The 11,888-nt window shown below is 57.9% G+C and overlaps 1 protein-coding gene across 1 annotated transcript; it reads left to right on the top strand.

Annotated features, from left to right (window-relative positions):
- The first annotated feature begins 2,079 nt into the window (after positions 1-2,079).
- LOC102433464 (transmembrane protein 119-like) lies at positions 2,080-3,503 on the top strand. The gene has a single exon (XM_006108903.3). It carries the CDS (start codon positions 2,090-2,092, stop codon positions 2,933-2,935), a length of 846 nt encoding a protein of 281 aa, XP_006108965.1. The 5' UTR covers positions 2,080-2,089; the 3' UTR covers positions 2,936-3,503.
- Positions 3,504-11,888: the final 8,385 nt, after the last annotated feature.

Genomic DNA, 11,888 nt, shown 5'->3' with positions numbered 1-11,888 from the left:
ATGGCTGAGGTCTGTGGTGAGAAGCTCAGCTGCCACCACGAGGGGTCTCTCCTGGGGCTTGACTGCAGGCAGAGGCAGGGTGGGGACTGCTGCGGCTTAGACCCCGAGATCGAAGCTGAGTAGGACCTTTGCTACAAGTGCCCGTGAGAGGGGGGCCGAGAAGGCTCCTGCAGTTCATGTAGCATCTCAGACCTTTTCCCAGCTGACAAGTGATGCCAACCAGAGGGCGTGATAGATAGATAGATAGATGATAGATAGATAGATAGATAGATAGATAGATAGATAGATGATAGATAGATAGATAGATAGATGATAGATAGATAGATAGATAGATAGATGATAGATAGATAGATAGATAGATAGATGATAGATTGATAGATAGATAGATAGATGATAGATAGAGAGATAGAACACTTGGGTCACACAGAGGAAGGTTCAAACCCCAGCTCTGACACTATTGTCTGTGTGTCCTGGGGCAAATCACTGTCCGTCTCTGAGCCTCAGTTTCCTCTGAAAGCAGACGACGGGCAGCGCCGGCCCCCAGGGCTTCTGCAGGCTCACACCCACAGAGGGGCTCCAAGGAGCAGTGGCCTGTGAAGAAAGCACTGACCAGCTCCCTAACAATGAGCCCTGGGCAGTGTTGCCTCTTCCTCTGCCCTGGAATTATCTTTTGTTTTTGCCATCTGAGCCACTTTGTCCAGAGTCAGCCTCAATGAATGGCACTTTCACTGAGAGGCCCGGCTTCCTTGGAAAAGCCACTCCATGGCCCGGCGCCATTCCTACCTCATCTCCGAGTCCCCCCGGTCACCATGAGGTCAGCGCATCACCCGTGTAATGAAGCGGGGCGTCTGGCCCAGGCCCTCAAGGGGACCTGCGGTCAAGGTGTTGGAAGCCTGACTTCCTTCTCCAGCCTGGGAACTTGCTGTGTGCCTTTGGGCTGCCCCTCGCCTTCTCTGGGCCTCTGTCTCCCCATCTCAGTTCCCCGAGAGCCTCAGACGCGATCCTACGGCTTTTCTATCTTGGAGCCTCTAGCCCCACCCAGTGTCAGGGTCCTGGGCCCTCCACTGGGTCAGGATGGGGTTCTCAGGGGGTGACCTGGGGCCACCGAAGGGGGTCTCTGGGTTTATCTGAGCACCTAGCCCCACTCAGGTTGGCAGGGAGGGTCAGTAAACCGGGGCCATGAGGAAGTTATTAGCTAGCCGGCTGTCTGGGCCAGATAGGGTCTGAGGGTTCATGTTGGGAGCAAGTGAGGTGCAGGGCTCAGCTGGTCCCCGTTTAGTGGCGGGACTCAGGCTCCAGTGGACTCCAGCTTTGTCTCAGGCACGGGGTGGGGGTGGGAGTGGGGTTACCCTGCAGCCTCCAGGTCCTGCTCTGAGCCTTGAGGGGAAGTTGGCCATGGGGCAGATGCTCCCTGCATGCTCCTGGCGTGCAGGCCCTCTGCTGAGCTCAGAACACGTGCAGGCTTCAAAACCTATGACTCTTCCCGAGAAGGGAAGGCGACCCCAGAGGGGCTGGGGGCTGCTGGGGAGGGCTCCCCATAAGAGGGGGGTCCGCTGATGGTTCCTCAGTTCCTCACTTACTCAGCCCTGCCATCTTCAAGCCCCTGTTCTTCCTTGGCACGTCACGGAACCCCATCTGAGCCTCAGTTTCCATACCTGGAAAATGGGCGAATAATAGCACCTCCCCCCTTGGGTGGTCCTCAAGAGGCAATGAGAAATTCCACGTCAAAAAAGGTAAAAAAAGTACCTGGCACAGGGCAAGCAGTAAAAGGCTAAATTATTACCATTAATTCAAGTCAGTCAAGATACATTTATGGAGCACTTGCTGTATACCAGATACAGGGCCAAACCCCGAGGATGCCGAGATCAATAAGATTCAGACCCTGCCCTCCAGGACCTCAGAGTGGGGGGCAGGGGGGGGCAGGCGTGAACCCCACATAGGAAGGAACGGGGGTCCTTTGTACCACGCAGAGGCTCAGGCCTGAGGAAGGAAGTGACTTCATATTTCCTGCACCTCCTCGGGGTCCCCTAAGACCCTGAGTCCCCCCCTGACCTCTCTCTGCCTCGCTCGCCCACAGGTCCCGGGCAGCATGGTCTCTGCCATGGCCCCCCGCCTCATCGTGTCGCTGCTGCTCCTCGTGAGGGTCCTGCCCGCCGTGGCCCACTCCGTGCCCGTGCAGGTGTCCTTCCTGGAGGACATGGGGGGCAGCGGGGAGGCCGATGACTCCTCGGCCTCCTCCCCGAGCCTCCCGCCGCCCCGGACCCCGGCCCTCAGCGCCACGTCGGTGGGGCCCCAGCCCACGCCCCTGGCGGGCCCCAAGCCCCCCACCAACTTCCTGGACGGCATCGTGGACTTCTTCCGCGAGTACGTGATGCTCATCGCCGTGGTGGGCTCGCTGGTCCTCCTGGTCATGTTCACCGTCTGCGCCGCCGTCATCACCCGCCAGAAGCACAAGGCCTCCGCCTACTACCCCTCGTCTTTCCCCAAGAAGAAGTACGTGGACCAGAGGGACCGGGCCGGGGGCCCCCAGGCCTTCAGCGAGGTCCCCGACAGGGCCCCCGACGGCCGGCCCGACGAGGCCCTGGATTCCTCCCAGCAGCTCCAGGCCGACATCCTCGCCGCCACCCAGAACCTCAGGTCTCCCACCAGGGCGGCCCCGAGCGGTGGAGATGGAGCCAGGATGATGGAGGGCAAGTCAGAGGAAGAGCAGCCAGGCGGCCAGGAGGAGGACCGGGACGCCCCGGGGTGTGGGGTCCCCACGGAGAAGCCAGGGGTGACGGAGGGGCCATGCTCAGGGCTGGCAGAGGGGGTCCTGGGGGTCCGAGAAGGCCCAGGGGAGCCAGAAGCGGCTCCCTCATTAGCCCAGGAAGCCGGGGACCCAGCTGGGCCCCCCCAGAGTCCCTGTGCTTGTGGCAGTGTTACCCCTAGCGTCTAACAGGCCCCCAGGGCTGTGGCCCTGACTGTCTGGCCCCTAGGGGTCCCCTCTGGGCCACCCCCAGCTGCAAATCCCAGCGTGTCCCCTCCTACAGCGAACAGACACTGGTGTCCGCTCCACCCGGGAATCTCACCAAGTTCTAGAACATCTGCCTCTGCAGCCCCGAAGGGCTACATCCCAAGCACAGCTCCTGTGGGGAGGCGGGGCTGGGGATGTGTCCCCCTTACCACCACGTCGATTAGGAAACATACTTGGCGGGTCCCCCCTGACCGGGCCAGCATCACCATCGAGGTAGAAACGTAAACCGATCAGCTAGGAGTTTTGGAAGATTTTAACCGGGAGACGTGGAAGTGGCCGGGGCGGGTGCGGCTAGTGCTACGGCAGAAGTGGGCCCCTCACCTGCTCACCTCTAGGCAGGTACGAAAATGAGCATTTCCCAAACTGGGTTCCCTGAGGTACCCTGACAGGTACGAAAATGAGCATTTCCCAAACTGGGTTCCCTGAGGTACCCTGACAGGTACGAAAATGAGCATTTCCCAAACTGGGTTCCCTGAGGTACCCTGTGGAAAAAAGAAAAAAGATGTTGGCATCCAATGAATTGAGGAAACGCTGCTTCTCGACTCCCCGCACCCCCTTAGACCACCCCAGGGCTCTGACAAGTCCTGCAGTCAAGGCCCCGGGGAATCTGGTTTCTGGTTTCACAGCCTTTCCCAAACTGCTTTTGACCAGGGAGTACTCTCGTTATTATTATTATTATTATTTTTTAGCAGCTACAGTGGAAACTGCTGCAGGGCGCACTCTGGAAATTACTGCTCTCGGTGTTCCGGAAGGTGCCCCGCAGCGTCTGGTTGGTCTGGGGTGTGGGATGTGGGGGCTGGGCCAGCTACTGCCGTGGGGATGGGGTGTGAGGATGGGGTGAATGAACGAAACCTTTTTGTCAGGCTCCCAAAAGCAGCCTAGAAGCCCGGGGCTCTGAGTGAGGCGACCTCACTCTGGGGAGTCTGGGGGGGTGGAGGGTCTCTGACGCCTGGCCTGGAGCAGGGCACCCAGCACCCCCACCCCCCGCCCCACCCTCTGCTCATACGCGGTGTCTGGCAGCCTATGTCCACAGCCTTCTTTAGTCCTCGACCAGGGAGCCTGAGCTCCGTCCTGATTTGGGGAGGCTCTGGGGGGTCCTCTTCCCCATCCCTCCATCTGGGGTCCCCCCAACCTCTGCACAACTTTCCGGGTGCTGAGCTGTAACAAACCAGCACAATAAACTTTATCCAGCCTGAGTCTCGCTGCTTTTCTGAAGGGCACTTCCCCTGCACTGTTCCATGGGGTGGGGCAACTTTCTGGGGGAGACATCATTGGGGCTCCAGGGGCTGAATCAAGTGGGGAAGGGAGGCAAGAGGGGTGTCCCAGGGGGATGGGGTCGTGACTCGTGTCCCCAAGGCTGTGTGTCCCCAAGGATGAGCAGCGGCCCTGACTTGTGGCCACAAGCCAGGTTCCATGCGTGGCGGCCACAGGGGAGCCCCCGAGGAGGCGTGGGCAGTGGGGGGCTCCCAGCGGAGGCTTCAGTTTCCCATCCCCCTGCAGAGTGGCTGAGGATGGGGTGGCTCCGGAGGCAATGCCTCACTCACCGCACCAGCACCCTCCCTGGCGCCTGGGGTTGGAGGCGGCCCTGGCCTTTGTCTCCTCGCCACCAGGCTGCTCCTTGCCTTTGATGGCAAGTTCCTGCGGCCACTGCTCCCCCTCTGCCCGGAGCTGCCAGCTGGGATCCAGATGTGGCTGGGCTGGGAGCCCCGAGGCGATGGGGGCAGGGAGGCCATCCCCCGCTGCCCCTCTCCTCCTCCGACCCCACATCCACCCGGAGGGGGCTGGATTTGGGTTTCCCAAGACACAATGGCCTCTGTCTGGTTCAGTGGGGAACGGCCCTTCCTGGCCCTTCCTTTCTTAGCCCAGACCAGCTCCCGCCCAAGAACACAGGGAGAATTGAATACAAACACTCAGTCCCGGAGGCTGTGTGGCTCTGACCAAGTCACTCAACCTCTCTGGGTGTGACAGGATCTCGGCCTGTTCCTGAGCTCCTGCTGGGTGTGCCTAGGAAGTGCATTAAGCTGCCCTGTGATGGGCATCAACCACGTAAGATTGGGTCAGGCTTGGAGATCTGGGGGAGTAGACAGGGGTGAATTTCCCAATCAGCTGCTCCCTGGTCAGTGGCTCCCCTCAGTGCTCAGCTGGGCCCTCCGGAGGGTCTCCTTAGCCATAGCCTGTGTCCCCTGGATCCGTGGGGGATTAAGGAGGAGGCCTGAGCTCCAGCACAGGAAGAAAAGTAAACAGTTTTTTTGTTTTGTTTTTTTTTTGCTGCTGTTCCCCTGCCTATAACACCCTTCCATCCCTTGCCTTGTTAACTCCCTCTCATTCTGGCTTAGATGCCCCCTCCTCCTGGGAACCTTCCCTGATGGCCCCTGACCAGCCTCTCTTCCACAGTCTCCTGAGCTCCATGATGATAATGATTGCTCACAATTAACGAGCGCCTGTTATGGGCCAGGCACCGCTCCAAGCACTGGACTCGCCACCCTACGAGGTGGGCACTGTTATTATTCCCATGTCACAGGTGGGAAGACTGAGGCCCAGAGAGGTGAAGTCGGTTGCCCGGGTCACACAGCCAGGACTCCAGTCCTGCAGTCTGATTCCCGAGTCTGAGTTCTCTGCTGGGCTCTACTGCTTTTTTGATAACGAATGAATGAATGAGTGAATGAATGAATGAAGCCCTTGGGGAGTGGGGGACAGCAGGGCCCCACTCCTGCTTAGAGCCCCTCTAATCTGCTCCCACAATTGCAGTGCCGTTACCCAAGAAGAGCCTTTTATGGGCACACATCTGGCTGGGCACCAATGGGGAGTGAGCCATGGAGGGAGACAGCGGTTGGGGGCTGTGGCTGGCCAGCGGGGAGAGTGGGCTTGAGGGTGGGGTGGGGGTGGGGGGTTTCACTGTTCCCAGGGATCCAGGAATCTGCCAGGGCCTGAACAGGCCCCTACTGTCCCGGGGCTTATAAAACTGCACAGCTGCCCTCAGCCTGGGAGTCTGTCCCAGGGCCAGGCCTGGTCTCCATAAAGAGAGGAGAGAGAAATGAGCCAAACCACCGCAAGACATGGGCCCCAGCTCAGTGTGGGAATGGGGGCTTCTGGGGTAGTGGATGGGGGTGGGGGTATTGAAGAGTGGGTCACGGTTTGATTCCCGTCAAGGGCACATGCCAGCGTTTTGGGCTCGCTCCCCAGTAGAGGGCGTGCAGGAGGCAGCCGATCAATGATTCTCACCATTGATGTTTCTATCTCTCTCTCCCTCTTCCTTTCTCACTGAAATCAATAAAAATATATTTTAAAAAAAGATGATGGACATTCATTACCTCTGATAGGTTCTTTGTTACCTCTTGCAAACCCTCCTTACTCTTCCTCTCCATCCCCCCGCCCCAGTCTCCAGGCAACGATTAATTTGCTTTCTGTCACTGTGGTTCTTTTTTTTTTTTAAATCCTCACCTGAGGATATGTTTTTATTGATGAGAGAGAGAGAGAGAGAGAGAGAGAGAGAGAGAGAGAGAGAGAGAGAGAGAGAGAGAGAGAGAGAGAGGAGAGAGAGAGAGAGAGATATCAACATGTGAGAGAGAAACATCTATTGGTTGCCTGACTGGGGATCGAACCCACAACCGTTTTGGCGTACAGGATGATGTTCCAACCAACTGAGCCACCCGGCCAGGGCTGTGATTCGTTTTTATTTTCTGGAATTTTATAGAAATGGAACCATACAGTGTGCACTCTTTTGGTCTGGCATACATATTTTGAGGTTTACTTACGTTATTGTATGTATCGATATTTCGCTCCTTTTTACTGCTGAGTAGCATTCCCTTGTCTGGATGTATTACAATTTGTCGGTTCACCTGCTGATGGACATCCGGGCGGGTTCCAGTTTGGGGCTATTACAAAGAAAGCTGCTATGAACTACGGATGTTAGGTTACTTCTCCCTCACAACCCTGTTAATGAGATGGTCATGATTTCTCCCCATTTTACAGTTGAGAAAAACAGAGAACCAGAGAGGTCAAGTAACTTGTCCGAGGACACACAGCCAGTAGTTGGAGCATAGAACCTTAAACAGTGGGAATGTTTGAGCTCAGCGACTTAAGGGAAACAGTGGGAATGTTTGAGCTCAGCGACTTAAGGGAACCTCTACAGTTCAGAGGGTCTCAGAACCCCTAATCGAGGCCTGCCCCTCAATTTATAAGTGGGCACATGAAGACCAGATAGGAGCTGGGACCTGTCCGGAGCTGGTGAGAATCGGGGTCTGCCTCATCCTGGCTCTTCCCTGGGTGTGGGGGAAGGATCGGGCCTGTCTGGAGAGGGACAGGGATTTGCCCTTTTTTTTTCCAGGAAGTTTTCATTTCAGGATTCCTCCGGCTGCTCACAAATAGCAGGGAGGATTTGGCACTGGCTCCAGGGCCCGGGAGGTTTCCCCACAGCTGCGCCCCTCTCCCCAGGCCGGCCCAGGGTTTATGGAAGCAGCTGCAACGTATAAAATAGCCCGGCTCATAAATCCGCTCCTGCCAGGGTCCCTGATGCCAGAGGCCCCTGCGATGCCCGGCACAGACCCCACCCCCCACGGGGGCCCTGCAGGGCTGGAGGGTCCAGGTCTGGGAGGGGCCACCTGGGGCATCTCCCTTGGGGTTTGGAGAGCCAGGCTCAGCTGGAGGGTCTGGAGGGGAAAAAGGAGAAACAGGATTGCCAAGGGGTCAATGACTGGCGACAGCAAGGGGAGGAGGAGGAATAAGGAACCAGGAGACCCAATGAGGCCCTTCCTGGCTGTGTGGCTTGGGGCAAGCCAGCTTCTCTCTCTGAGCTGTGGGTTCCTCCCTTGTAAAGCTGGGGCCACAGCCCTTGCCTTGTCCCCTGGACCCCCCAGGATGCTGAGAGGTTACTAGATGCAAATGTACTTTACAGTGTGTGGGGCAGTGTAGCATGGTGGTTAGGGGTTCAGGCCTCAGAAGATCTGGGTTGGAATCCCAACTCTGCCATTTCCCAGCTGTGTGATCTTGGGCAAGACATTCAACCTCGCTGGGCCTCAGTTTCTGCATCTGTGAAATGGGAACAATGGCGGCACCTACCCTGGAGGGGAGGTGGAGGCAGAGTTGGCTCACTTAGAGTGCTTAGGACAGTGCCCCCACAGGTGCTCCAAGGATGTGAGCTTGTTAGCTGTAAACTGTGAAGTGCTGTGGCCCAAAGAGGAGAGAAGGAGGCAACTCCTCTCTCTCTCTCTCTCTCTCTCTCTCTCTCTCTCTCTCTCTCTCTCTCTCTCTCTCTCCCTTTCTCTGTCGGCAGTTCTGTGAGTTACCTCTTCCTTCCAGGATTAGGTTTAGAAGCTTCATGAGATCAGTGATTCTTAGATGCTTGGCATTTTAGTCTTAACGTCTTTCCTTGGGGGCTAAGGCAGCGGGTTCTAGAAATGTCGGCGAAACCAGAGCAACGCCAGCAGCCAGGGGAGGTGCTGTGGGCGTCAGGGAGGGTGGAGGATGTGGCCAGAGAAGAGAGACGGGCTCACGCTGCCCTTTGGGGGATGTAAAGGCCCCCCACCACCTGCGCCCCTCTGTAGGGGTTTGGCGCTGAAAGGGGGCCCGGGGTCATGATGCAGCTGTTCCCTGTCTCCCTCTGGGGTGTGGTGACCCCAGCCAGGGCTTAGGCACTGTCTGGGCTGGCAGAGCTGGACACATGGCTGGTAACATGGGTTGGGGAGCCCAGGGACTTGGGCCCAAGGGGACAGGCGCCAGGACCATTTCTCGGGGGCTGGAAAGGCGAGGGGGACCCAGTGGGATTCGTTGCCAGATGACGTGGACCGGTCCTCTCCTCTCTCTGTTGTGTCCCATTTGGAAAACAAACTGAATTCCTATCAGCACCGGCTCTGGCAGGAAACTCCTCCAGGTACACGGAGGGAGGACATAGGTGTCTGCATCCCAAAAGGCTGGTGTTCCAACCCCAGGGTTTGAACCCCACTTCCAGGTGGTGTGGCCTTGAGCAGCTTCTGCCGCCTCTAGGAGCCTCGGTGCTTCCCCTGTGAAACCACAGGTCCTGCTGGGTCGCAGGCTCCGAGGAGCGTGGCCAGGGCCGGGATGGAGAAGGAGTCCAGGCTTGTTCTCCGGATTGTTCCTGTCGCTCCTCCAGGCAGGAAGCTCCAAAGAGTTTGGTGGCTTCTCCTCCACGCCCTGCGGGTCCAGCCCTGCGGGTTCAGCCCTGCGGGTGCAGCCCAGCATAGGGCGTGGTACTCAGCAGGTGCTCAATGAATGCTTCGCAGGGAGTGCTGAGCTACCGCTGAGGAGCTCCTTGAATGAAGATCAGAGGGTCCCCATTGAGGGTGTTGGACAAGCTCCAAGACCCCCCCCCATTTTGGGGCACCCACTGTGTAGCAGACAAGGGCCCTCACAAAGCTGAGGGAGGCATGGATATTATCCACCTTCTACAGAGGAACACACAGAAGCTCAGAGAGGTGCAGTGACTCGCCCAACGTCACACAGCCAGAAAGTACCTGAGCTGGGCTTTGAACCTCCTGGGGCTATTTGGTCCCCATAGCCACTGCTGCACGCTGCCGGCAGTCCTACTCATGCATGAATGAATGAATGGCTCCACGAATACATGAATGAATGAGTGCGTGAATGCAGGAGAAGGGGTTGGAGGAGGGGGCCCAAGGCCTATGTGTTCAGACTTCCACGTGGCCCCGCAGCTAAGCTGGCTCAGGTGTTTTCACTGCTGCCGGGTGCCACGTGCCCGGTGCCACGTGCCTCGTGCCTCACGTGGTCTGCAGGGCGGAAGGGCTGCAAAGAGGGTTTGACCACAACCCTCCGCGGGCTTGGGCTCTTCCGGTTCACAAACAGCGCATGCGCGGCATCTCGGCTGCCCACCCTGCGCGGAATGTCCGCTGGGGCGCCACGACCCACCCGACGGGCAGCCCGAGGCCACGTGGCCGGCGAATGACCCAGCCAGCCTGCGGGACCCCAACGCCGTGGCACGGCCCCAGATGCTGCGGGCAGGACAGACGCCTAGCACCCGCGGGGTCTGCGGTCCATCCGCGGGCCTGGCCTCTCCGGAGGCGGGATGTGGCGATGGGGGCCTGGGAAGACACTGGCCCCGGCCTGGCGCCCTGGGTGGAGACCTGCGCCGCCTCTTCCCGGCCGGGCTGCGTGGCAGGTCCGCCACTTGCAAAGGGAGGCCAGAGGCTGGCTGTGAGTTTCCGCGGGTGGGCCGCAGACTGCTCCTGTGTGAGTGTCGGCCCTGGGGACAGAACCGCAGGATGCCCTTTCCCTGAACCAAAGGAGTCCCTCGCCTCTTGGACCAGAAGATCCTGGGAGAACCTGCTTCTTTCCCCTCCTCTCATTCACCCCAGAGAGGCCAAACTCCCCACCTCCCCCTTTTAAGAGACCCCTGGAAGAGATCGCCCAGGTTCTCTGGCCGCCTCCTCGCGGATCTCAGCAACCCCGCACCAGCAGGACGTCCCTTCTTGTAGCTGATCCAGGAAATCGGGCCCTAAGACCTATTTCCCCGCCGCCGGCATGCGGCAGGGCTCTGGCTGGCGGGCCAGGCCAGCCATTGGACGGTCACTTGAATTTTTCCCATGACCTCTCCTGAGATAAGAACATTTCGTCTCTGCCCGGATCTGATCTTCGCACTGTCTGGTTTTGAGCAAGAGAGAAATGGCCCCTTCTGGAGGGTCCCGGGGCAGCATCTACCAACGTTGTAAATGTCCTTGCCCTTTGCCCCAGACGTGCTTTTCTGGAACCTGCCTGCAGACCCCTGCCTGTGGACCCTGAGATGGACGTACAAGGATGTTTGTGCCACTAAGTTTAAAATAAGAGAGCAAAAGGAAACCACCCACGTGCCCATCTGCGTGGGGTGGGTGGTTAAAGAGACAGGGTCCTGTCCTGGGAGAGGATACTCAGAGAATTGGCTTTGGGACCAGGGTCTGGAACAGAAATATAGTCAATAATTTCCCAACTTGCTTCTCACATAAATGATTTCGTGTGAAAAATTGCTACGAAGTCGGTTTGATCAGCATCATTTAGCCAAGGAGACACCCATCTCTGCTCAGTGACTTGTTGACGAGCATGAGGTAACACAGCTGGAGAGGGGTCAGGTGCTAGGTTCGTCCTGGCAGCTCACCCTCCGTGTGGGTTGCGGTCAACCTTGCGGGAGGGGGAGAGATTTGCGCTCTAGGGGGCAGGCCTGATGGGATGGACTCGCCCATGAAGGTCACTTGTTAGAGGTATGAGCCCAGCTTTCAGCTCACCTGGGCTTTGGGAGTCTTTGGAATGGAGCCGGTTCAGGGTTCCTCTGGGGCCGGGGCAGGCGCTGGGCGAGCTCCTGAGCGGAGATCACAGATTGAAGAACTGGGGGCCTTTGTGTCATCACACGTGTCCAAGGACATCCTGCATATGCAGACATGTGGCGGCTCCTGGGCCCTGCTGGTGGGACCGCTGGTGAAAGGGGACGTGGGTAGCGTTTTCAGAGATGCTGCCGATTGGCATTTCCAAGATGCGTCATCCGTGTCCATTCCTGTCTTGGTCTAAGAAGCGTGTTGTCATTTTCCCACGCTTACAGCACTGCTCGTTTTCCGTCTTTTTCCCAATAGGTGACAAGTGGGACTGTGCTGTTGTGTTAGTGATGGCGCTCTGATTCCTGGTGAGATAGTGGCTTTTCCTCACGGAGTTCCTCTATGAAGGATCTGTTTCCATCCTTAGTCCCTGTTGGTACTGGCTGTGTATCTGCTGATTTTCAACTTCTTTGAGCCACGGAACTCTTTGTTGTAATAGACTTTTACTAGGAATGCTAACATATGTTGAATGAAAGTCGAGCTGGAAGGGGGATGGGACACCCAGGGGTGTCCGTGGGCCTCCCTTTGCCTCTTGCAGGGGCCCCTAGGGCTCAGTGGAGCATAGT

The sequence above is a fragment of the Myotis lucifugus genome, unplaced genomic scaffold (assembly GCF_000147115.1).
Source record: "Myotis lucifugus unplaced genomic scaffold, Myoluc2.0 scaffold_4242, whole genome shotgun sequence".
Taxonomy (NCBI): domain Eukaryota; kingdom Metazoa; phylum Chordata; class Mammalia; order Chiroptera; family Vespertilionidae; genus Myotis; species Myotis lucifugus.
Note: the sequence above shows the minus strand (reverse complement) of the source record. Positions and strands in the feature narration are given on the sequence as shown.